The sequence below is a fragment of the Ictidomys tridecemlineatus genome, chromosome 4 (genome assembly GCF_052094955.1).
Source record: "Ictidomys tridecemlineatus isolate mIctTri1 chromosome 4, mIctTri1.hap1, whole genome shotgun sequence".
In the NCBI taxonomy this organism is placed as follows: domain Eukaryota; kingdom Metazoa; phylum Chordata; class Mammalia; order Rodentia; family Sciuridae; genus Ictidomys; species Ictidomys tridecemlineatus.
In genome coordinates, this window is record NC_135480.1 from 22445427 (window position 1) to 22470841 (window position 25415).

The 25415-nt window shown below is 37.3% G+C and overlaps 1 protein-coding gene across 2 annotated transcripts in view; it reads right to left on the minus strand.

Annotated features, from left to right (window-relative positions):
- Positions 1-25415, minus strand: part of Hsd17b12 (hydroxysteroid 17-beta dehydrogenase 12) — a 148185-nt gene that overhangs the window by 37594 nt on the left and 85176 nt on the right. Inside the window, exons 4-6 of one of the 2 annotated variants that reach the window (XM_005330041.5) lie at positions 17173-17280; positions 2576-2640; positions 1733-1777 (exon numbers count right to left, since the gene is read on the minus strand). In XM_005330041.5, coding sequence (XP_005330098.2) covers positions 1733-1777; positions 2576-2640; positions 17173-17280 — 218 coding nt within the window. The remainder of the gene's footprint in view (positions 1-1732; positions 1778-2575; positions 2641-17172; positions 17281-25415) is intronic. The other variant, XM_078046203.1, reaches the window with a different exon arrangement.

A 25415-nucleotide genomic window follows, 5' to 3' on the forward strand; every position in this document is an offset into this window, starting at 1 on the left:
TGAGAGAGGAGAGAGAGAGAGATAATTTTTTAATATTTATTTTTTTTTAGTTCTCGGCGGACACAACATCTTTGTTGGTATGTGGTGCTGAGGATCGAACCTGGGCCGCACGCATGCCAGGCGAGCGCGCTACCGCTTGAGCCACATCCTCAGCCCTAATTCTCACAATTCTATGAGGTGAAGAGAATTATTATCCTCAATTTACAGACAAAAACTGAAGCACAGAGGTTAAGTAAAATGTCAAAGGTCAGATATAAATAGTAAACGGTAGTTATTTAATTATCTTGAAACCACATACAGACTATTAAAGAATGATTACACTTACACAATATAAGGGAGATGTCTTTCAAACCAAACAGATAAGTTCATTTTAAATTGATGCATTTTTAAAGCATCAAAGTTATGCATGTGGGTCTTGCTCCACATCTACTCAGATCCACTTGTTACTGATTTACCTCACTTAAACCAAATCTCAGGTGAGAAAAAAAGCCTGGCTAATAACAGTAAGAGAGAAGATACAATGGGAATAACTATTTGTTTTGCAAAATTATTTGTCATTTTACAATATAATTCATTTGAGGTGTCTTTAAGTAGCAAGCTACCAAACATTCTTTGCCTTAAAAAACCTAGTTAACACTTTCAAACAACACATACGTTCTACAGGGAGAAGGATAACCATACATGGAAAGTTGGGCAAGGCATGACATTCCTGGGTTCTTGGACTTGAAATCAAACATGTAAAAGTTATACTTTCTCTTAGGACATGAGGACACATGAAGAAAAGAATTTTTCTTTTAAACATTCACAATAAATACCAAGCCTATGCCATAAAGTAAAAATTAACAACCAGTTCTTATTTATATTTATCTGATCAATTAAGAGTTCTGAATGAAACCTTTTTTATTTCCTTCAACTAGTGTGTGTGTGTATAATATAGTATATATTAGTGTGTATAAGCATGTTATCACCATGTTATATATGCTATATATTCACATATATAGTACATATATACTTCTGCATATATAGTATATATATAAACTAACGTGTACATATATATTATCTGATATTGCTCATGGGAATTATGCCTCAGGCAGAATTTCACTGGTCTGGTATATAAAACCAAAGTATGGTCATTTTTTTTTTTTGTTTAGTTACTGCTAACAACAAAATAAGTGCTGAGATATTTCTATTTGTTAGCTACTGTTCCTTTTAGAGGTATCAGCTATGCTGTCTTTTGTTGGCATATCCAAGGGACACGGCTATAATACATACTTAGCACTTCACAGCTAGGCTTGGCTATTAGGTTTCTACAAACATCACTCTCATTACTTTATGGTCCAATATTCTCCATATAATGCTGTGCCATGACATTTAAGCTATCAATTTAAATGGATCGCAGGGGAGACAAAATGAAAAAAATTTATCAGTGATGAATAGCAGGTGGATGAAGTCAATCAATCTACAGCTTAAGTTTGTTTTTGTAGTCTCAGGACATACTATAGGGTTTGCATGTAGAAGACACTTAAACTGTTAGGTTATTAGAAAGTGAATAACACAGATGCTTGTTTGGTGTTCAGTTCTTTCTACTTCCTGAGAACATAAGTAAACACACACCTTTCAAATGGAACACATGCTTACCACTAAGTGACTGGAGTGAAATCATCTGAACACAAATCACAATTTTTAATAGAAAGAACCAAAAAGGTGACATATTTCTAACAAAGCTACTTACCTTACAAACAGAAAGAATATTAACATTTATCAGTTTCTTAATGGCCTGAAAAAAAAATACAGTTAATTTTATATAGATTTGTCATATTAGATATATACTCAAGTAATATTGTGATACATTGGAAGTTTCATGAGATATTGCAAAGACCTTGAAAAAATTATAGGAGTTGGGGTGGAGAGGCAGAGTTTATCTTACTCTTAGTGTTACAGTATTTTTCTAACAAAAGCAGCAATTCATGCTAATATGCAAAAGACAAGGTAAACAATTAAATCCAATATAAATAGAACACTTTGCAATTTCCTCTCTCCTGATATGGAGAGTAGAAATTATTGAGTCTAAGATTTTCAACGGTTTAAAAAATTTTACATAACCCTTCAATGATATATATTCCTTGTTTTCATTAAAGGATTATGTGCATATCAAGGATGCAGGTTCCTTCTGGTAGAGTTGGTTTACCTGAATCAAAAATGCTGATAGATATTAACATATTTGATTTTTAAATTGATGTTTAGAATCCTAATACTTAAAATAGAGTTGTCCTGATATAATAAAAAAATAAAACTAGAACTATTATTGATATTGACACTGTATAAATGAGTTCATAAACATTTTCTTATTCAATCTTTTTAACATTCCTATGAAGCCGCCTATTTTATTGGTGAGGAAACTAAGTTAGGTTCTTCCCCAGAGAATTCAAGTAGTAAACAGAGGAGTTAAGTGTGAACCTCAGGCAGCTGGACTCCAGTGCTCACAGACTGAATCATTATACAATACTATCTTACCCCAAGACCTGCATGCATTCTTTTTGTTACCATAGCAGACAAAAAAAAAAAAAAGACTCACATTGTCCAAGTCAGGAATTTCCAAAAAGTATTCAGGATACTCATATGAGATTCCCACATTGTTCACTGAAATAAGACAAAATTGTTAGCTAATATACATTTTACAGATTTATTGAAAACAATGAGATTAAAGCTATCAAGAGTGAAATGATACAATTACATAAAATACTGCTTATGTTTGGGGTAACCTTTCCCACACTTTTCTATTCAAATTTTATACCCTTGAAAAGTCCAGTTCAAATGTCTCTTCTTTCGTTTATTCTGCACTTAGTTAGCATCTAACTCTTGTCAAAAGGACTTCTACTCACCTCTTACTTTCCACAGCCCCTGGAGAGATATGTACTCTCCCTCTGCAGTTATTTGTAGATATTGCTAAACTCTTCTCTACATCTTCAATTTTCATAGTGCAGAATAAGCCACATATGATATGCATCTTGTTTTGTTCACTCTTAAGAGCTTGTGTATATGCCACAAATATTTGCCATATACTTTTGGGCAAGACATGTGCTAGACACTGGGAAAAGTAGAAAGAAACTGCTTCTCATGTGATGGAGTACACAATCTAGTAGGAATAGAAAGGCGCTCAACCAACACAAACAATTATTTCATGACAAAGTGCAGAGTGCTACGGGAGCCTGTTCCAGCAGAGCCTGACTTCATCTGGGAATTGAGGGAAGGATTCTATGTGCAGCCAGGAAAATAGGTGAGACTGAATACCTCTGATAAACCACCCATCAAAGGCTGAAGTCATGTCTCAGTCTTCCTTGCTTCACAACTCCCCAGTCACCAAGCTTAAGTTTGAGGCTCTAAAACTACTGACATGATCTGAACAAGCACATGTAATTAGGCCCATGATTTGAATGCTTAGCTATCCTGGTTTTCTCTAACTCTGGAAAGGCAAAGACAATCCCAAAAAAGGAATAAATACAGGAATTAAAAAATAAATAAACTTCTGGGCATGGTGGCACATGCCTGTAATCCCAGTGACTGGGAGGCTGATGTAGGAGGATAAAAAGTTCAAAGCCAGTCTCAGCAACTTATCGAGGCCCTAAGCAACTTCTCAAAATAAAAAATAATAAGAACTAGAGATGTGGCTCAGTGGTTAAATACCCCTGGGTTCAACCCTGGTACCACTCCCACCCAAAACAAAGAAAAAAATAAATACACTATTTCTACATTCGTATCAACTAAGTAACTCGTGAAATGGATTATCTACCTACCTATCTACATTTAATAGATATCAAAATAATTCTATTAAGTAGTTCCTATTATTGTCTCCCTTTTAAAATTTTTCACTTTTTAAAAATGTGTTCTCATAGTTACACAATGAAATTCACAGCAGTTAAAGCAGTAAGGGTTCTGTGTTAAAGCTAAGCCAGGCTCTTGAGGCACTGTGAGTCTCCAGATTTTACTTGCAAAATTTGGTCAGGATGGTTTGAACAAGACCACTGAAACCTGTCTGAAATATGTAAGAAAGGTTAATGGCAAAACAAACTGTTTTTAATTAGATCTATGCCCATTTGAGTATGGTTAGTATCTAAACGTAACAGCAGGTCCAAATTCATTTTTAGTTTATTCAATAGGTTCTCCCTCCAATGGTGGTCCCAGGGATCAATTCTATAAAATATCTGTTAACAATTAAGTCAAAGCTAGTTGAAGGTAAGGTATTATGTTCATTTGACTTTGCCCTAACCACAATGGAATTATAAAGGATGAATAATTTATTTAAAATGTGACCAAGATAAACCAAAATACCTATTAAAATGCTACACATAAACAAAATATTCTTTACAAAGTCAGTTTAAGATAACAGAATCCTCAAGGAAGGTTTTTCCAGGTGGTAATGTTCTTCAGTATTTTTTTTTAAATCTATCATGTAGGGCAAATTCCATTTCCCTTCACTCTACCATATCTAGAAAGACTTCTATATCAGATTTCTTCCTAGCATATGGAAGTATTAATGCTACATTTCAAAATGCTAAAAAAAAAATTGAACAGTATACTTATAAATCTTTTAAAATCCAGATGTGGTCAGAATTTTTGCTTTTGTTTTTTAATTGTGGGAGCTTTGCAAGTGGCACAGGAACTTCAGGAAGTTCATGAATAGCTAGGCAAGCAATAAGTATTGCTGTGGTTCAGGCTGCACTAACAATAGATAGTCTTCAGATCTGCCTCTGCTGATTGAACAGAGGGAATCTATCAATGCTATCTATTCACACAATATAAACAGGAACATCTATTTAACTTAGCTCTCTATAAGAAAACATGCTCAACACTGAAAACTTTAGCCTGAAGAAATAAATAGTACCATATACAAGAACTATGCCTTTATTAATGTACATACAGATTTTTTTTAAAAAGTTAAAGCTAGAATAGGCCTTTCAGAGCATCAAGTCCAATTCTATGAGAGGAAATGTACACGAAGGTCACAATGGCAATTTATCCTGTACTAGGCATGAGGTCACTTAACTTCCTTCTTGCTTTACTGATTGATCTTTAACTGTGGGGTGCATGCTACCTATCATCTTTCCACAAAAAGCCATCACTTTGGAGTGCTATTATTCAAGAGTTTAGGAAGAAACAGCTGTTGCTTTTATTGGTGTTCAGAAAATGATCCCCCAAAATATGGTGCCTTGGTGTGCTGATAATTTTAAATCAGAGGCAATTGGGAATCAGCAGATTCTGGGTGAAGCTTTTTTCTGAAGTTCTCTTATCTACTTAAACCAGATCCACCAAAGAAGAACACAATTGCCTTCAATCTTCTTATTGAAATTTCATTAACCAAGGAAGATTAAACTCATCACAGAGGAGGAGGCTAAAAACCAAACTCCACACCTAGAGGCTAGAGCAACTTTGTCTCGGGCATTGTCTGTTCTCTGGGCCTATTCATCTCCCCTAAAAATCATCTCCTACCCCTCTAAAGTTGCCTACATTCCCCTTTTCCCTCCCCTATAAAGAGGGTATTTAAGCTTCAACTATCTGGCTCTTCTTTGAATTTTATATTTTGTGTGGGGCCCATGCACGTGTGCATATTAATGAATTTGTGTGCCTTTTCTCCTGCTAATCTATTATTGTCCGTTTATTTCAGCATTCAACTTTAATTTTTTTCAGTTACCTGAAAAACCCTTTCACTTGTGTACTAAACCTTCAGAGAGAAAGCTAGAACTTCCCTACACTCTCAAACAGTAATTTCCATAAACTGCAGAATAGTGTGAATCTTTCGGGAAAAGGCAAACCCACTGCAATTTTATTTTGAGACGTTAGATGGCAGCAATAACCAAACAGCAGGCGGAAAGCTTTTGGGGAATGGCAAAAGGAAGAAACAGGCTTTGGGTAGGAGTGAAAAGATGGAAATAGTCCCATTATAATTGAATCTCATTAAGAATGGGTGCAGGCAATGCCATCTCTATATTTTACAAGATTTTTTTTATAGGATTTACAACATCAAGCAATGTTACAAGTTGTTCTAACATTACTCAAAAAGGTGAAAATTCCTTCTAAATGGCATTATCTTAAAAATCAGCATTAAATAGTAGATTATTAGTGAGTTTTCCTGAATTTTTCAGGTGAGGCACCAGAAATGGATCTAATTTTTTTCAGTGCCCTGAAAAAACCCTTTCACTTGTGTATTCTTTGTCTTTCAGAAAACAAAGAATATCTGCATAAGCTCCAAATCCTCACGGTTAGCCCACAATCAGAACAGGACCTTGAACACTAAGGAGATCTTTCCTATCCGTTTCTCTCTGGAATTCTAAGGCTGGGAAGAATCCGAGAGAAGAGACTAGGCAGACAGAACAGAGGGGAAGAACAAGGATCCAGGGAAGTGGAAAGAGAAGTTGGGCAAGAAGTGATCCTCCTAGAGTTGACCCTGGCAGGGAGAACTGGCAGGGGCCGTGTCAGCTGTGCTCTCTGCAGCCCCCTCCAGAACTGCACAAAACACTGGGCTCAGTGTAAGTGCTTCATGTTTGAGACACAGAAAATCCAGAGAAATTCTGAATGTTGTTCTAACTTCTATCATAAAACTTTAAAAAATCATTTTCACATCTCTTACTTAGAAAAAAAAAAATACACCAGATTCTTGTTTCTTCTAAAGTCATTTGCTGCTGACCTTACTGGACCTAGAATTCTCTATTGAAACCAGCTGCCAGAGATATATAATGTCATTAGAAAATTAGATTTTTGGTATCTGGGTTGAGCATGAGGGAAGAACAAACAATAACTTACTAGAAAAGGAAAAACTACTCATATGGTTAACCTCACACAGACCATCAACCTGCTTTTTTCTAGATTAATCAGAAAGCTAAGAAATTAATGTAGTTTACTTTGCCTAATGGTTGAGCTTCCAAATATAATTCTAATAATGCAAAGTTGTCTCCTCTACTTCCTTCTCATGATATTAAAACAGAAAATGATAAGATCACATTTAAGTTACATTTGTAGTTCTCTAAACTAATCCAGTTTTACCACTTAGTTCATTAGTATAAGATGCTTCTAAAAACTGCTGTCACTAATGAATTTTTGAAATGTACACTTCAGTAATAAAGACTATATCAAAAGAGAGTGGGGGACCCCTCCTGTACTTAATGTTTTAGCTTACATTTTTATAAAAGGGCTGGAGGTATAGTTTAGTGGTACAGCACTTGCATAGCACATCTGAGACCTGGGTTCAATTCCCATAAAGAATTTTTTTTAAATGCCAAAGGATACAGACTTCACAAACCCCAGGGTTCTGTCCTGACTCCACTAGCACCAGCTTCTAACAAGAAGCAAGTGATTTCACCCTAATAAGCCTCAGTTTCTTTATTATACTTATATAGGAAATAGAGATATGGATTTAAGAATCAAATTAGCTAATATACATAAAATCTTTAACCCAATGTCTGGAACATACTAATATATTAAATAAACTGAGGAAGAGTTGTTATCATGTGGCCATTAATTCATCAAAATTTTATTGAACTCCTACTTTGTGCCCTAAACAAAGTGCCCTGCTTCTATTTTATATAGCCAGCATCAAAATAGAGAAGTTCTGGGCTGGAGCTGGGGCTCAGTGGTATAGCATATGGGAAGCACTGGGTTTGATCCTCAGCACCACATAAAAATAAATAAATAAAAATAATGTGTCCATCTACAACTAAAAAAAATTTTTTTTAAATGAGAAGTTCTTCTGCAAGACAGAACTTTGGGTAGCAGCTAACTAGAAGGTCTGTTTATGCTATCAAATTTATCCCAATTCCTCCTCTACTCTCTTTAATGCATTCAAGTGGATCTAGTCTTACAGTCTAGAGAGAGTGTGGAAAGTGATGCAAAGAAAATCCCTTCTCTGCTTTATTTAACATATTGCTGTAGCTAGCACATGTTCATACACTGACAGATGATATTTGGAACACCATGTAAAACATTTAGCAAACTTTACAGTTTTCATACACTTGTGAGTAGCAATTTCCAAATAAAAGAGAGTTTACAAGGCTTTAAATTGCAGTGCCTTTAATCAGAAATTGAAAAATTAAGATTGAGTCAGAAGCAACACAACAGAACATTTCCTTTCCACTAATTATAAATTGCTGTGATCCTTGTTACAAAAGTAGGTAATAGTTGCCATACATATAATTGGAAGAGGGGACGAGGAAAGAAGAATGACATGAGGTTGGTAGCTAAATGTTAGCTAACAGGAACACATTTATCTATTTCGTGACTTACAGTTCTATTTACACTTCTGAATCACAGAACTAATTACCTAGTTTTAAGTTAAAGGTTCTGCTTTAATTAATATCATTAGTGGATTTTGAGTAAAAGGAAATAAATTTGAAATCTGAAAGTCTTATGCTCACTTTAGAAATCCAATCTCAGTCAATACATCTAATGGAATTGTAAGGCATTATACATAGCCTGAAATATTCCTGATGAGTCTCCTAAGTGTGTGTGTAAATCCATTTACCTATTCTGCTTACTATGATTGGCTATGCCAGGCTTCTGTCTCATTCAGTACAAAGAAGACTCCCTTCTAACAAAGAAGGATGTTTGTACCAGTGATCCAACTGTCTGCTTGTGTCTCCACCTGGATTTCTTACATGCTCTCAAGCTTAACATATTCCAAAGTGCACTCCTCATTTTGCTCCACAGAATTTACTCCAGATCCAGTTTCCTATCTTGGAGAAATGCCATCCAGTTCTTCAAGTCAGAACCTGGAAGTTGCTCATTACCAGTTGTCTAATTTTGGTAAATGAATTTAATCTCTAAGTCTGGTTCTTGTCTGTAAAATGGGTACAGAAATATTAATATCTACCTTATAAAGTTGTTGAAGATTAAATGAGATTCATCAGCATGGTGCCTGACATGTAAAGAACGCTCAATGAATGTTGACAAGAATGACTTAAAAATGAAGCTATTATTGTTACTCTTCACTCAAGACCTCTAATAAGGATGCTCATCAGAAAATGATCCTGGTGTCTATTTGTTGTTGTCCATTTCCTAAACATCTATTTCTACCCATTTCCACTGCCACCTTCCTAATATAAACCATCTTCACCTTATGTTTCATTGCCAAAATAGCCTTTTACTGGTGTCCTCTTATCAATTTTTACCTACTCCTACTTGGAAGTCAAAAGGGATCCTGCTAAAATTCTAAAATGTTATCAATTCTACAGTGGCTTCCTAATTATACTTCCAATAAAGTATGTTAAACTAAATTTGGCCCAAGGATGTCCTCTATACTCTTGAGTCTCTAGGTGACAATATGCAAGTTGTTAAGTAAACCTATCTTAGGGGTATGCTTTTGTAACAAACGGATGAGTCTCAGTCTCACAGCCAGCCAGCTGATCTAACCATGCTCACCTGAAGCAGTAACCAGTCAAGCTGTCTCTGTACCTCACTTCCATTTTCTGGCCATAAATGCTGCCTGCCAAGTTTAAAGAGCATAGCTCTTTGAGCCTCACATGCAAACAGTTCTTTGCTTAAAAAACAAACTGTTAAATTTGGTTTGCTTAAAGTTTTTCTTTTAACAAGTCCAAATTTATTAACCTGGTTTTCTAAGACTTTCATGATCTGGCTCTGCTTAATCTTCAGACTTCTCTCTTGCTACTGCCCCCTTTGAAATCCTTGCTCCAGGTTGGCAGTCTTCTGTCAGTTCCTCCAACATGCTGAGCACACAGACTTCAGGGTGTTTGTTCATGCTGTTTCTCCAACTAGGAAACCTTCTCAGTCTTAGCTTTCAGGTTTCAACTTGAACATTACTTTCGTGGGGAGACCATCTGTTTTAACTTTCTCAATAACATAATCTTTCATTACATGCAACATATTCCCAACTACTTGTTCCGTGGCTAACTTCCATGAAAGCCGAAACAATGTCTGTTGCATTTACCACTATAGCTACGAAATTTTACTTATTTAGTGAGTTAGTATATGATTGATAGATGGAATCAATTAACATATAGGAGTAGAGAATAGAATAGTGGTTATCAAAGACTGGGGCAGGAGAAAAGGAAAAGAGAGGATAGTAAGTGGGCACAGGGGAACAGTTGGAAAGGAAGAATAACTTCTAATGTTGTATAGCACAGTACGGTTGGCAACAATTAATTGTATATTTCAAAGTAACTAGCCGATGGGATTTTCAATGATCCTAAAACAAAAAATAATAAATGTTTGAGGTGACAGACATACGATTGAATATCATGCACTGAAATATCATATTGAACACCATAAGTACTTTTTTTTAGAGAGAGAGAGAGAGAGAGAGAATTTTTTTAATATTTATTTTTCAGTTTTATGTAGTGCTGAGGATCAATCCCAGCGCCCCACACATGCCAGGTGAATGTGCTACCACTTCCCCAGCCCCCATAAGTACTTTTTAATAGGAAAGGAAAGGTGATGTATAATAAAGAATTTCTTTGACTTCTGTTAATGGGCTGAAAGTCTAGACTTCGGAATACCCTCAATGAGAGCAGTTCTTTGTTATTAATGGTAGACCCTTGGATCACAACTGAGTTCATGCTAACAAGATGACTCAGGATAGGGTTTGGACACTAGAAAGACCAACTATCAAACTGGAGGGTTGGGGCTTTCAGCCAGTTCAATCTTCAGATAAGGGAGGAGGGCTCAGGGGACTGAGTTCAATTACATTGCCAATGATTTAATCAATCATGCCTACATAATGAAATCCCATTACAAACTCTGGATACTGAAGCCTGTGGCGCTTCTCATTGGTGAAAGCACAGTCGTGCAGGAGGGTGTCCCGACTCACAGGACGAGGGCACAGAAGCAGCTTTGTGCTCAAGACCCTCCCAAACTGCTCTGTGTCTCCTCAGCTCCTCAGCCTGCTAGTATCCTTCATAAATAAACTTTAGTCATGAATACAGCATTTTCCTGAGCTCTGTAAAAGGCCCCGGCTAACTGTCAAACATGAGGAAACTGTGGGGACCCTGGAATTTGTCAAAAGTACAGATGGCCTAGGGACCCCTAAACAGCTAGCATCTGAAGTGAGGACAATCTTGTTGGAAACTGCCTTTGAACCTGTGGCATCTATGCTAACTCTAGGTGGTTAATGACAGAATGTGACTGCAATACTACAAAAGGGAAGATTTAGAAGTGTCTTTAAGATTTCAAAAAAGCACAAGAATCGTACCCTGGCATTGGCAGAGAAACTCCACCCCTCCCCAAACTATCATCCTATACAGTCCCACAATTTCTTCTACACTCCTGGCCTAAAGGCCTCCACTTACACTTGGGACTTCAGAAAAAGAAAGGGGTGGTGGTATTTCCAAGTACATGAAGTTTATCTTTGGTGCCTTCGAAACGGACTTTATTTTGCCCTTCTTTTCCTCATCTAAGCACCCCACTGATCACCAGTCTGGCAATACAATTTTTTTCTCAAGTCTATCCTCCATTTCAAAATGATTTGCCCAATCTTTCATTAACTAAAATTTCCTCAGGGCGACTACCCAGCAAGAAGTAGACAGATGATCAAATGAATAAACCAATCCCAGTCAGATGTAAATGACAGTTGTAATCAGTCTTTTCAGAGGTATTGTTATTAATGGTAGACTTTATATATGTCTAGACCCCCTACAGAAGTGAGGATCACTCCTCTATTCCTAACTTCCTTGATCCACTGGAAGGGGGAATAATTGCTGCATAATTTCCTAATATGCCCACTCTCTCTTCCTTCCAACTAATCCTACACAAGCTTTCTCAGCACAGTTCTGTGGCCCCTTCGGTCCTTCTCCTAGGTCAATGTCTATTCCTCTTCCTTTGATCCTCTGAGGACTCAACTACAAGGAAGCCCTTTCTGGAGCCCAATCCAATTATCTGGGAATCTGCCATTTGGAAGCTAACTACTCCTTTTTCCCTAAGTAGCTAATACTTGGGTCTTTTGTAAACTAACTTGGGAAACCTAAATATACACAGTGAACTGACTGATCTTAACTCTGATGAATATCTCTCCTTAAACTATCTTTTTAGAACGTTAGTGGGACAATTATCACTTACAAAGAGCACAGTAATGTCTAATTCAGCTTTACTATCTATACATATTATTGTTGTCAAAGTGGGGCCTCTTAAAATCATGGGCCATGTGTGTGGGCAGAAGCAAGTCAATGGTTGACATATAGTTCTGAACACACTTGGCCAGGATGACAACACAGATCATCTGATACTCACTCATACTCTCAATTTTTCAACTGACATAAACCGCGACACTCTAGGTGGAAAGGACCTTCAGAACATTTGGGAAAATTCTTGTCTAGCATGCATTAAAAGCTTGTCTAAAGTTATAGGAGCTTTTAAAATCTGAATCACAAACTAAGTAACTATATTTTTCCAAGAGGATCTTTCTTTCTCCTTCCAGAATAAAGAATCTCACCTTTACAAAGTTAAAAAAGCCACAGTAGTGGAATTTGAAAAAAAAGTATTGTCTGTGGCATATTTCAAATCCAAGGCTACTCCTTTGGCCTTGGTAAATTTCGCCTCCCTGCAATGTATTGTGCAAAGCCCTCCAAACCAATTTGGAACACAGAGGAGAGTCTTGCCTGAGGATCAAGTAAGCATTATAGCAATCATATTTTGTTAACCAATTTTTTGCTTATTCAAAGATGTAAGGATGTCATTTTCTCCAAATAGTTGAAGTTTTATAAGCTTCTTAAATCTGTATTTCTTAGTATTTGCCTGAAAAAAGACATGCTTACTTTTTTTTTTTTAACATAATAGAATTAAGAATCCCACCTTAAGCATTTAGAATCTCATCAAGTTATGGTATCCTTTCAGGATAAACTCATACAATACATGGCTGTTTTCTTTCCACTTATCTCATTGAAAACTTAATGTTTCTTTCATGACAAAGGGTTTTAGCATTTCCCTTTGTAATTAAAAAAATATTAATTTTCTTTATTAAGCACTGACTATAGTTTGAGGTTAATGCTCTTCAAACAAATAGAGTATATTTTGGTCATTTAGTTTTCTTTTTGTCATTACTAGTTTCATTAATAGTCAGTAGGAAAAAATCTTATGACTTAGTATAGTGTGGACTGCTAGGTCTTACTAGAAATTAACCTATACATGGAATATCTTAGAGAAATCTATAAAAAATGAAATTTGTAAGAAGCATGGAGGAAGGAGAATAAATGATTTTTACCTTAGGAGCAGAGATGAGAGTACATGGGGATAAGGGAAGGGGAAATAAGTTGAAGGGGCTAGAAATCCAGTAATGGTACAGGTGGGGAGATACATAAAAAATAAAAATAAACATCCGACTCCTCTCACAAATTCTAGAGGAGCACTGTAGAATTGGAATACGACCAAGAGAAGACACTGTAGAATTGGAATACGACCAAGTAGTAAGATAAAATTCTACTCACAGATATGGTTTTCAAAATTGTAATGCAACATAAGTATAATATATTACCTAATAAATGTGGATGACTGAAGAGACAGTTGTGGTAGAGCAGAAAGAAAACTAAACATATAGCCCAGTTTGTAAGATAATACGTCAAAGTACCACTGTACACTTTCAAGGAGTAGGTATATATTAGCTATAATTACTTGTGGTACTGATCTTAAAGATATATAAGTATTTAATCAGAACCAGTTTTGTTTGGGTTTTTTGGTTGGCTTTTTTTTTTTTGGTCTTTGTGGTACTGGAGACCGTACCCAGGGCCTTGCAAATGCAAATACAAGGTAAGTACTCTACCACTGAGCTACACACACAGCCCCTCAAACTGTTTAATGACAGTAACTTTAAAGCTAGGTTTCTCAGTCTCAGCTCTACTGATATTTTAGGCCAATAATAATTTGCTGTGGGAGGCTCAGCAGCATCCTTAACATTTACCCAATAGGGGCCAGTAGAACCACCCAAGTTAGTGACAAATGAGAAATGCTGCTGATCACTGCCAAACTGCCCTTGGCTGAGAACCACTGCTTTAAAGCACTGGGAAAAAAATCTAGAAATTATATTTATGGCTCTCCCAGAAAACTGAGGATGAGAGACAGCCAAGATGAACAAGAGCTGAGATGTCCATCGTAGCAGCCAACTGTCACATATGCCTACTGTGCATGTGGCTAGTCAGGACTGCAGTGTGCTGTCAGTGTAAGATACACACTAAATTTCAAAGACTTAGTTACAAAAAAGAACGCAAAATATTTCATAAGTTTTTCATACTGATTATATGTCCAAATGATAATATTTTGGCTATAGCAGGTTCAAATCAAATACATTATTAAAAATTAAATTCATCTATTTCATTTTATTTTTTAAAAAATGTGGTTACTAGAAAAGCTATAATTATATATGTGGCTTGTGTAATCGTTCTATTGAACAGTGCTGAATTGAGGCAAAAGAAAAAAAAAAAGCTTCCTCCTTCATGCATGCTATCCATTCCTGGCAAGCTTTGATTGAAGAAATGAAACACAAAAGAGCTACCTTCAGTTTTCTCTTTACATTTTCGGTATGATGATACCTAGTCTCACTGCTTCCATGAAATTACTACTCTTAGATAATCAATCTCCAAACTGGACCTGCAAACCTACATGTCCAACTATCACACTAACAATCCATTGTGGCTCTCCTAGAAAGCTCAAACTTAAAAGATCCTCACTCCCATAAAAACTCCTCTTCCACAAGTCTTCATTTTAGTAAATGGTATTATTGATGTGAACACTGAAGCCCAGAAACTTGGAAGTCATCCATGAGTTCCCTCTTTTCCATCCCACCTGCAATCTCTCACAAATCCTCTTCATCTACTTCCTGAATATTTCTGGAATCCCACTGACTAGGGCAGGTCATCATGATCTCTCCCTGAATCAACTGCCCCTTCCCCTTTATCCTCTTATTACACCTGCCCTTCCTTCTAGAATAATATACTATATAAATAATGTAGTGTAGCTTTCCTTATTCATTGTTGTAATTCCAGTTCATTGACTCATGAATTAATGACTATGAATGAATGAAAAGGAGTACAAAGTAACTTGCTAAGAGGCTGGACTACAAGAATAATGGCTGCATTAGAATATGAGGCCCGGGAGAGCATCAGTGCTTATGTCCAAATGCCAATGCTTATGTGCTGACCCAAGTCTTAGGATTCTAGAAATGGGGGGAAAATAGTTGGGAACCATGTGCTCTGCACTCCCATCCTTAACAGATTTAGTTATCATACTGAAACTCAAATCAAAGTCTTTCTGGGTCAGGAAAGAGCTGCTGAAGGTACCTTGTCCAATACTCCAGTCCTGCACCAATCTGATGCCCAACAATTTCCGTCTCCAAAGCCCTATCTGCAGATTATCTATAGTTTCACAATTGCACAGTGAAAAACAGCTAAAATGAATACAATTATGATGAAATGTACTACTTCTATAAGTAAGTCATTCTCCAATAACAAGATCAAAGCAAGTAGTCTCCTTTCCTTGACCCCCTTTCCTGCCTAAGCCATTCTTCTTCATTTCCTAGTCCATCACCGGTTTGAAGGGAGGTTGGGATAAACTGTGGCAGCATCTATCCTAACCAGTAAGTTATGGTTGTTAATTTGGAAGTTTAAAGACAGTCAAGATTTTTACATATCTTAGTGGTGCTTAATGTATTCCAGGTCTAAACTATAGAAGAACTTGTAAAAGACTTTCCAGCTGGGGCTGGGGAAGTGGCTCAGTAGTAGAATGCTTGCCTAGCATGCATGGGGCACTGGGTTCAATCCTTGGCACCACATAAAAATAAAATAAAGATATGTGTCCACCTAAAATTAGAAAAAAAAAAAAGACTTTCCAGCAATATGTGTATTTTCAGAAGAACATGTAACACAAAGGGAAAACTAAACCCGTGATTTCATTCATCTTTCACCTACTGGTTCTCCTGTAAGTGAAAGTGCAGTGTGTGGGAGGATGGAGTATGATGAAGTATGATGCACCAGTCAGGGGTTAGGAAAGGATAGCATGTCAAAGCCAGGGTCAACCATAAGTCCAAGTGTATCATGGAAGGCTACACTTGTGTAGCTAATTTTTAAAAAACTATCTTACCTAGAAATAATATAAAAGACAATTCTTTTGTAAGATGACGAAAAGAGAATAGGTCTTTATGACTAAAGAAATGTTAGGAAAGATAAATTTTTACTTGGGAGTGTAAGGCAGAAGGATCAAAAGTTCAAGGTCAGCCTTGGCAATTTGGTGAGACTCTGTCTCAAAATAAAAAGTAAAATAAAAACAAGGGTAAAAATTGTTTTTTCTTCATTATTTTCCTTTTGTAGCTCAAAAGAGAAAACAAGAATAATTACCAGGTTCCCGCCACTTTAGGCAGAGAGATAAAGAGATTTAGTAATAAAGTGTTTTTCTAGACTAGAGATACTGTTTCTAGAAATGACTCTTGAAGAATGCTAGAGAACTTATCAAAGACCATTTCCCCTCTTGATATCTTGTGGTGAATCTTCTCCTTAACAAAGTTCACTATCTCAGCAAACACATCTGTTTTTATTAACATGAGAGTGTAACAAAAGAGACTAGTGGACTTAGAAAAAAACAAACCAAAGATGCACTCCCCATTGTGCCACTTATGAGACCATAGGTGAATCACCAATCTCTGTAAACCAGGCATATTCCATTTGGGGTGTGTGTGTATGTGTGTGTGTGTGTGTGTGTGAGTGTGTGTGTGTGTGTGTGAGTGTGTGTGTGTGTGTGTGTAAACTTTATTCTTTTTTTGATAAAACAATAGCTATTCAGAATACCTGTGGTATGAAACCTTCATGGGGATGAAACAGGAAAGAAAAACATCAAAAAAGGTTTCTAGGTAAGGAATGATTAATAAAAGGCTAAGAACACTTTTCTAATTTCCCAACTACAAATGGGTCTTCACACTCATCTGAAAGGACTCTTCAGATATAGCTATATTATAATCTATAAAGAATGAAACTGGGAATAAAATAATCCAAACTGAGCAACTGCCAGGAATGTATAATTAACATAAAGATTCAAACACACACACACTACTGTCATTTGATGATCGATTGTGTTAATAAAACAATTTTCTTCTTACTAGTCATTTTACCTCTGAATACCTAACATCCAAAGAGTAAACAAACGTAAAGTAAAAAAATAAATTCAAAGGAGTATAAATGCAGCAAAAATACAAACCTAAAATGCCAATTTCAAGACCCGCCAGGTCTGTTTTAATTTTATCATAAATATCTTCTGATGTAAAGTCAACAGCAATGGTCCTTGTCTCCACTTTGAATTTTTCTTCTAGAAAAAAACAAAACATACACACAAATGAGGAAAGATAGGGAAAATTAATGCATAGCAATTAAGATTAGAGCATTTGATAGCATTATTCTTTCATTCTCTTTTTTCCTCCCAATCTGATATGACATTTAGACCAGGATAATTTAAGCAATCATGAGACCATCTAAAAGATGCTATACAGTCAACACAATAGTTCAGCAATTAAAAATTCCAGTGTCGTCACAGACCCTGCTGATGTTCCTTAATCAGTTCTCCTTTTATATATCAATAATGAAAACTACTTTTTAGACCCTTAGGTACAAATAATAAAACATGATTCATATCATAATGTTATATACGCTTTAAATATCACTGGCTTTGTGATTTTAATTGCAAATTGATGCTTTATAATTTCAAGAGGAAGTCTTTATGTCATAAAATATCTTAAAGTGTGATATATTAAAACAAAAAGCCCATCTTATTAAAATGGAAATAAAATGAATATGATCTTATTGTAATTTTGGAGCTTGGTTAACAGTAAATAGCCACTACATTTTAAAACCACACAAAATACAGAGTAATAAATCTCTAAAATGACATGAGAAAGACCTCAGTGTTCTCCTTTGCACAGGACTATTAAAGTCCAAACAGAGCTGAAGGAAATAACAGCTTCAGAAATGAGACCCTAGAGAAACAAAAACTCATCTGAGGTAAGGTATAATGTTTACTTCTGCCTTCACAAGTCAGCCCCCTTGAAGAGAGAGAGTGGGCTTTGAGGTCACCCAGACATCGGTTCCAATTTTATTTCCAACTTATTTGCAAAACGACTTTAAGCAAGTCACATGTCCTTCTTGAGCCTCAGCATCCTCTTGTGAAAATGAAAGTACCACCCCCAAATTAGAATGTGGGGCTAAAGTGATACAGTGGACAAACAGAAGGAATCCCATAAACACGGGTCCCCCTTTCCCATCAATCCCCAGCCTTCCTCCCTACAAATGTTATTCTTTGAAACCTGCTGAAAATTCAAAAGAATTAATTTTAAAATCCTGCTTCCAAAAATAAATCTTTCTTCAGTCAAAGTCAATGTCAGCTCATCACAGAATTTGCAGGATTAATCCTCATAGGAAGTATCCATTCTTGACCTAAATGGATTTATGTCTAAAACTAAAGAGCTGGTTCAGGAGAAACTGGATTCTTGGTTAGACTCAATGAAAAGTATTGACCTTAGGTAAAAATTCATGCATAAATTGAAGAGAAGAAAAATCAACTAAGAAAATACCTTGTTTGGTGTTAAAGGTATTCTTCGTGTTGCAGTATACATGAGGTATATGTGTGTTTACATAATGAAGAGTTAGGCACAGAGTTGTTATTTCACTAGAGCTCAGAGCACATCTTACTAGAAATGACTCAAGAGAACTTACCACCAGTAACTAAAGAACACTAACTCTTTTACAGCTCAAGATTCACATGAGGGGACCCAAAACAAAAAGCTGAAGGATACTTTTTGCTGTATGTAAAAAATTATTCAAGTATAAAATAAGATAAATTGACTTATTTATTTTAAAAAACAAAGTATTTTTCTGTACTAGCGTTAGGTTCAGGAAAGTCTCTCTGTAGTAATAAAAGTAATCCCACAATCCCTGTGTCAGATTCATTCTTCTAGAGCTTACAGGACTTGCTGAGTGTCCTTGTACTACTGTAGTCCTGTGCAGATATGCTTCTGAAAACAATTCAACAACACTCTTGGAAAGAATGTTATTTAATAATAAATGCCCATGGAAGCTTTCTTTATATTCACATTAGGACAAGTAAACGATTTCTGGAGTAAGTTTTTCGGAAGTTTAAAAATTTGAACTTATACATGGATTCCAAAGAGTCCTGTTCTGGCCCAGTCAACACTGCTTTTTTCTTCTTTACTTTTCTTCATTGTCTCTGATTACGGGCCTTTTCCTTTTTCAACATAGGTCAGATAATATCAGTCCCCTCCTCACACACCATCTCACTCAGAGTAAGAGCCGCAGTCTTTGGTCTCAGCCTAACGCTTCTCGGATCCCATTTCCAACTGCTCTAGTTGCTCTCCAGTTCCAACAATGGTGGCTGCTCACACTCCTAAACACAGAATATGCTCCAAAGGCCCTTGGGGTGCTGACACCTACTATTCCCTGTCTGGAGTGCTCTTCTGCATCCCTTGTCTCTGTTGAGTCCTTGAGCAAATGCTACCTTCTCAGAGAAGCCTTGTTTGACCACCATTTTGAAGATGCCTCTTCAGAAGAATCCAACGAACTCCCCTCGTTTCCTTTCTGAGAATCATAATATGTGCATGCTCTTGACGAGGCCCTTGGATGGGTTGTGAGGTTTTCATGACCTGACCCCACACCCACCATAAAGTTGTATGGGGCAAAAATAGCAGCACACATATGTAAGAATAGAAGAGGAACAGTTCTCTCTGGGCCCAGGCTATCAGACAAGAATTATGACAAGTACTCCAAAAGGCTGGCTTTTAGGATAAAATGGGTGGCTTCCTTAGGAATTAGGGAAGTGATTTAAGGGTACACATCTTTCCCCTTCCCACAGCCTACCACTCTGCCTCTTATTATCCCAATAGAATGTCAGACTAATGGACAATGATCTGACTACACATGGGTGTAGTAAGCACCAGACACACATGGTACAGAGTAAGTTGTATGGCCATCTTCACAACCTTCCAAGCCAAGGTTTTTCACAAGACCCAACCCAGCAACAGCTCCTGTAGGGAAGAATGAGCACTTCATCAAAGCCTTCAGAGTGGGTGCTTCTGGGTGCTCACATCCTTGCCTATCACAAAGGCCCAAAGAATGACATAGCCTCTGGGCAAGTCTTTTTCCCAGAGTAGAAGCAGTAATAAGATACAGTCAACACCCTACAGGTGTGCAGGATAAAGATACACAAACAGAATTTGGAGGCTTCAACAGACATAATATGAGCCATTTAAATGCTGGCAAGGAAACTTTTGTTGCCAAAACTGTGAGAATGTGATCAGCCAGCAATTTGGGGGTATTATTCCTTTGGGAATTGCTTCACCCAAGAACCTGCCCTTCCAGTGGTGGGTCAATGACTTATCGCCACGAGGATGTAAAATCACCGGACAGCTGTACCTTCCAGGTTCTGATTCCAGAAATAGAGTCTGTTTATTATCTTATTAATTTTAGGTATGAGTTTTAAGACAGGGTTTAATATTTCTAGTAGTGAAGTCTCCTTTATTGATCTTCTTTTACAAAAATTTACTGTTTTTTCTCACCTGTTTAGTCTGTTTCTATTGGGTCTGCATTAAGCACTTCAATTAAATTTGTGAAGAATGACAATGTGGCATTCCCTCTAGGCTCTCTATTTATTCAAACATTGTATAATTGTCTGACAGTAAAATCTGTAGTTCTTAAAGACAATACAGAATTAACGAATCCATTGAGCTGGGGATGTAGCTCAGTGGTAGAGCCTCAAGCCATTCCATTACCTATAATCATGGATATTCTATTTCCACAGTCACATTGCTATTTTAGATTCAGAGTATTCTGAATTAGTTCAAAGAGTCTGCAATTGACAGGAAAGGAACTGTACCCACAAGTAGTCTCAAGATGCTGCTGAAACACCCCTAAGTATTAAAATTAACACAGGTTTAGGTTCAAATCAATAGAGGTAATAAACACATTCAGAAGAGCATCATATTGTACCTCAGCCAGAATTAGCCGGGCAGTCAGTATAGATAGATAAATCGAGTCAGGTTGGATCAAGGAGGCCAATTTTGAGTGAGTCTAGGAAGTTGGAGACTGTCCCCTGAGGGACTGAAATGTTAATTCCTTCAGAGCCCTTCCTCCACCCTTATCAAGAACCTGCACCTGCTCCAACCTGTAGCTAAGGTAACCTGTCCCAGGAACTGCCCCTCCACACCACACTGGGAGCTATAAGGTTGTTGATGTGTCCTACTCCATCCTGCCCTTCCCCCTTCAGCCCGCCAGTTTCCCACTCTGGGCCCTCCCACCCAGCATTCCTGGGCCTAGTCACATACACAAGAAGGAGAAAGATAAGGGGGAAAGGCAGGAGAGCAAAGGAAGCCTGGGACCTATAAAAAGGGCAGAACACCTCGCTTCTTGGGATACCAGGACACCAGCTAATGCTTCTCCCTCGCAGAAGTCTGTGTTCCCCCTTTTTAAATAAACCCTGCTTTATATGCTTGCCTCGGTGGGCTTCTCTAATGTTCAAACTTCAACATGTCACCGATAACCACGGTGTCAATATTCAACTCAACACACTTCTAGTTCTGGCCATCCTTTTTTTTTTTCACTTTGCTCAACAAACTGGCCCCTCCTTTGAAATTTAACAGTCTTCCTCTAAGACTATTCATAGACTTCGGAAAAACTTTCCTCGAATAACTCCCCTGAGTGACTGAGGATACTGTGAAAATGCCCGAAAATAAGTCTTATCTATATAAATTTGGGTATAAATTTTTCTAGCTATATAAACCAAAAAGAGTATACTGATTCTCCTTTACCCTACCTCTGCTCCAAATAAACAGCCATTTCTCCTAAGTTTCAGGTTTCATCATTATAAAATTCTATTGCAGTCACCCTTTCCCACCTTGCCTTGTTTAAGATTCAAGTGGTGCCTCTGCCTGTGTGGACAATTTTTTAATGATCCATTTCCTCCAAGGAAAAGCTCCTTAGTCTCTTGGGGACATTCTTGGAGACCTTTTATGTAACCCTATAAGGAGCCTGCCATAATGTATGAAATAAAGAGTCCCAATTTCCTAACAAACAGTGATCATTCTTTGTCATCTTTGTCACTCTTATATTTCCAGCACCTAGCACAATGCCTGGCATAAACCGAAGGCCTCTCTGCTAATAAATGAGTAAAAACATTTAGACCAATACAGCTGATTTATTAAAACCACTTTTTTGGTACTTGCTGAACTCTTCCCTTAGAAATAAAACCATATGCTGGCCAGGCGCGGCAGTGCACGCCTGTGATCCCAGCGGCTCAGGAGGCTAAGGCAGGAGTTCAAAGCCAGCCTCAGCAATTTAGCAAGGCACCAGGCAATTCAGTGAGACTCTGTAATAAAATACAAAATAGGGTTAGGGATGTGGCTCAGGGGCCCAGTGTCCCTGAGTTCAATCCCTGGTAACCCCCACCGTCCCCCCAAAAAAGGAGAAGAAATAAAACCATATGCTGATAAGAAATGTCTAACGGATATAACATAGGAAACTACTAGTCATTTCAAAGCATAAGATAAACTCAGAGACAGATAAAAACTCAAAACATTTTTGGGTTGTAAAAACTTAAGAAACCATGCAGCCTCATGAATAAAGTTCTGCTGGAGCTGAACTCAGGGGCGTGGATGTGAAGGCCGAGGCTGTGAGTCATGGACAGGCCATCCTCCATATCCCCAGATCTCCGGAAGAGAGGGGAAGGGAAAGGCCCTTAAGGAACAGAGCTGGAGCCAGAGCTCACGATTTCAGCTCCTCACGCCTAAATTCATTAAGTTCAGTTTACAACTATACACATATCTTGCATGTTTAAAAAGAAAAACTCTTCATTTTTGCATAAAATTATGTTTTATGTTATTTTGAGATTTAAAATAAACACAATGAGGCTTTTGTATTCTCTGAGGGAAAAACAATGAGCAAAAGTCCCCAAGTAGAAGGAAGATCAGCAGAACAGAGTAAGGAGAATGGGAGGAGGAAAGAACAGAGGAAAAGTGGGCGCACCAGGGACTGAAATGGAGAAAACCAGATTCCATGCATGTGTGATTTTACCAAAATGAAGCCAACTACTAAGTACAATTATAATGCTCTACAATAATAATTTTTAAAAAGAATTTGTAAATAATAAACAAAAGAAAACAAATAATTTTTTTAAAATTCTCCCTTCTTTCTTTCTCCTATGTTTTCTCTCCCCAACCTCTCCAGCCTCAAGCCCTACCATATCTATCCTTCTATCACTATCTCATGGAGTGAGACACTGCCCATCAGAGAATGCCTGCCTTCTGTGGTTTGGAGGAAAGATGATTGTGCCCTAGAAGGGAATAATTCATCTGACTCCATTTTTAAAGGTTCACTTAATTATAATTATCAGAGATGCTACTCAAATAATGGTCTATTTTTTTTACATTGCCCTTGAAAAATATTCACGATAATTTTAATCTTATATGAAGAGACCCACTTTCAGACAAACCAAAAAAATTAATCAGCTCATCAGGATTCCATCCCAAACCAAGTACTTCTTTATTTTAAGCCAAGGTTATTATATTTTATTCATTACAGCCTTTTTAACTAGAACAACCACCTGCAATAAATAAAAACCTTCTACCATTTGAATTTGTTCTATTCATAGGGCATGAATAGGTTCTCTTCTTTTGAAAGCTCTGAGTTCTACACTTGGTTCAGGAATTGTGGACTATTGGGTAAGCCACTCTTAAAATTTTCAGATAAGGATGTTTATTTTCTGTACTTGGAAAACAAAGACCTGCCAATAGAAGCATCTGAATTTATTTTTTTGAGAGGAGAAAAAAGAAATAAACAAAACTTTTCCTAATATTGATTCCAAGATGGCGTTGCTAGTAATATGGAAGCAGAGTTTCTTGGTAAGAAATGGGATGCGACTGGAAGTCCTGGACTTGGGTGCCAGCTCATGTGACTGCTGGTGGAGGGCCCTTCACTAGGCCTTTTAGCTTAAAAGAATTCCATTTCTTAGCCTATACATCATAAGAAATAACATCCACCCTACATAGTTCTCATAAGGACTACCTGTGATGGCAGGCTGCTTGACATTGTTGGTTTTCCTTGACAGCATGGGATGCTGTAGGTATTAACTATCCTGTTAACTCTTACCCCTTTGTATCAGTTGCATTTTTTTAAAAAAAAAAAGCTGGCCATGAATTTCCAGCTCTATTTTTTAAAGTAATTTATTTATTAGAGTATCATCCATGGAATCAGTGTCATGATGTACTATTTTAAGCCTTGCTCTTAGTGTCCAAGTAGTCTTTTTTTGACTCAACTTGCTTGTGATTAACCTCTGAATCACATTTTTGTGATTCTGAATTTTACATTTTTATTCACTTTTCATCTTTGAGATCAGGATGTTACAACTGACTGCATATCAGTTTGATTGGCAAGTTTTCTTTACTAATGGTTATAAGCCACATCATTGTTCCAAGATCAACAGCATCTCAGATTTGACGAAGGAAGTCCACGACCCTGGTGACATCCACCTTTCTCTTTAAAGTCACAAAATAATGTAGGATAGATTCCAAATGTAAGATTCCTATAACCAGAGCTTGTAACACTCTAACCCCAAAACCACTAGACAAGGAGGCAGAAAATTACTAACCTACTACCTGAAAATCTTGGTGTGTGATCATTCACTTATTCAAGAGCATGGGCATCTAGAACTAGGCAACTAACCTGCAAGTTTTACAAAGGTCTATGTCTGGTTTTTTATCTTTCTTATTTATTGCTATATACTTATAGCCAACAATACCTGGTACATTATGGGAGCTCAATAAATATTTTGATTGATCAAGAAACACATACTAAGCAGTGCCCGCATGCCAGGCTTCACCCTGAGGACAATAATTAATTCCCTCAAATTGGTCGTATTTTGGTGAAGGAGATATGTGGAAACCCAACTGCTGCTCTAATAAACATGAACAAAGCATTAAAGAGAAAGGAACTCCCTTTTGCTTGCAGAGGGGGATTTTAAATAGGATGTACTGTTAGGGTGGAAATCTTGAGGAAAAGCAGGAACCAGCCATGCAGAGGAGAAACTGGAGAAAAGGAACAGCATGTTGTAGGAACCCCTGTGGATGGTGTACGTGGTGCACAGGGAGAAGTGGAAGAGGCATGGTAGGAGGAAGCTGGCAGAGGCTGTATGTGCCACGATAAGCATGACTGGCTACATAGCTGGTGGAACCCAGTGAAAAATAAAAATGCAGGGCTCCTTGTTCAAAAGTGATGAAGAACAACTTCAAGACAGTGACAGCAGAGCATTGAACCAAGTGTGAGACCTTCTAAGTGCAGGGCCCTGTACAAATGCCCAGGTCACAGGCCTAGAAGTGGGCCCTGGAACAGGTGTACATTTCATCGTGTGTGCTGTAAGCACTTAGCAGAGGATATTAAGCCCGGAAG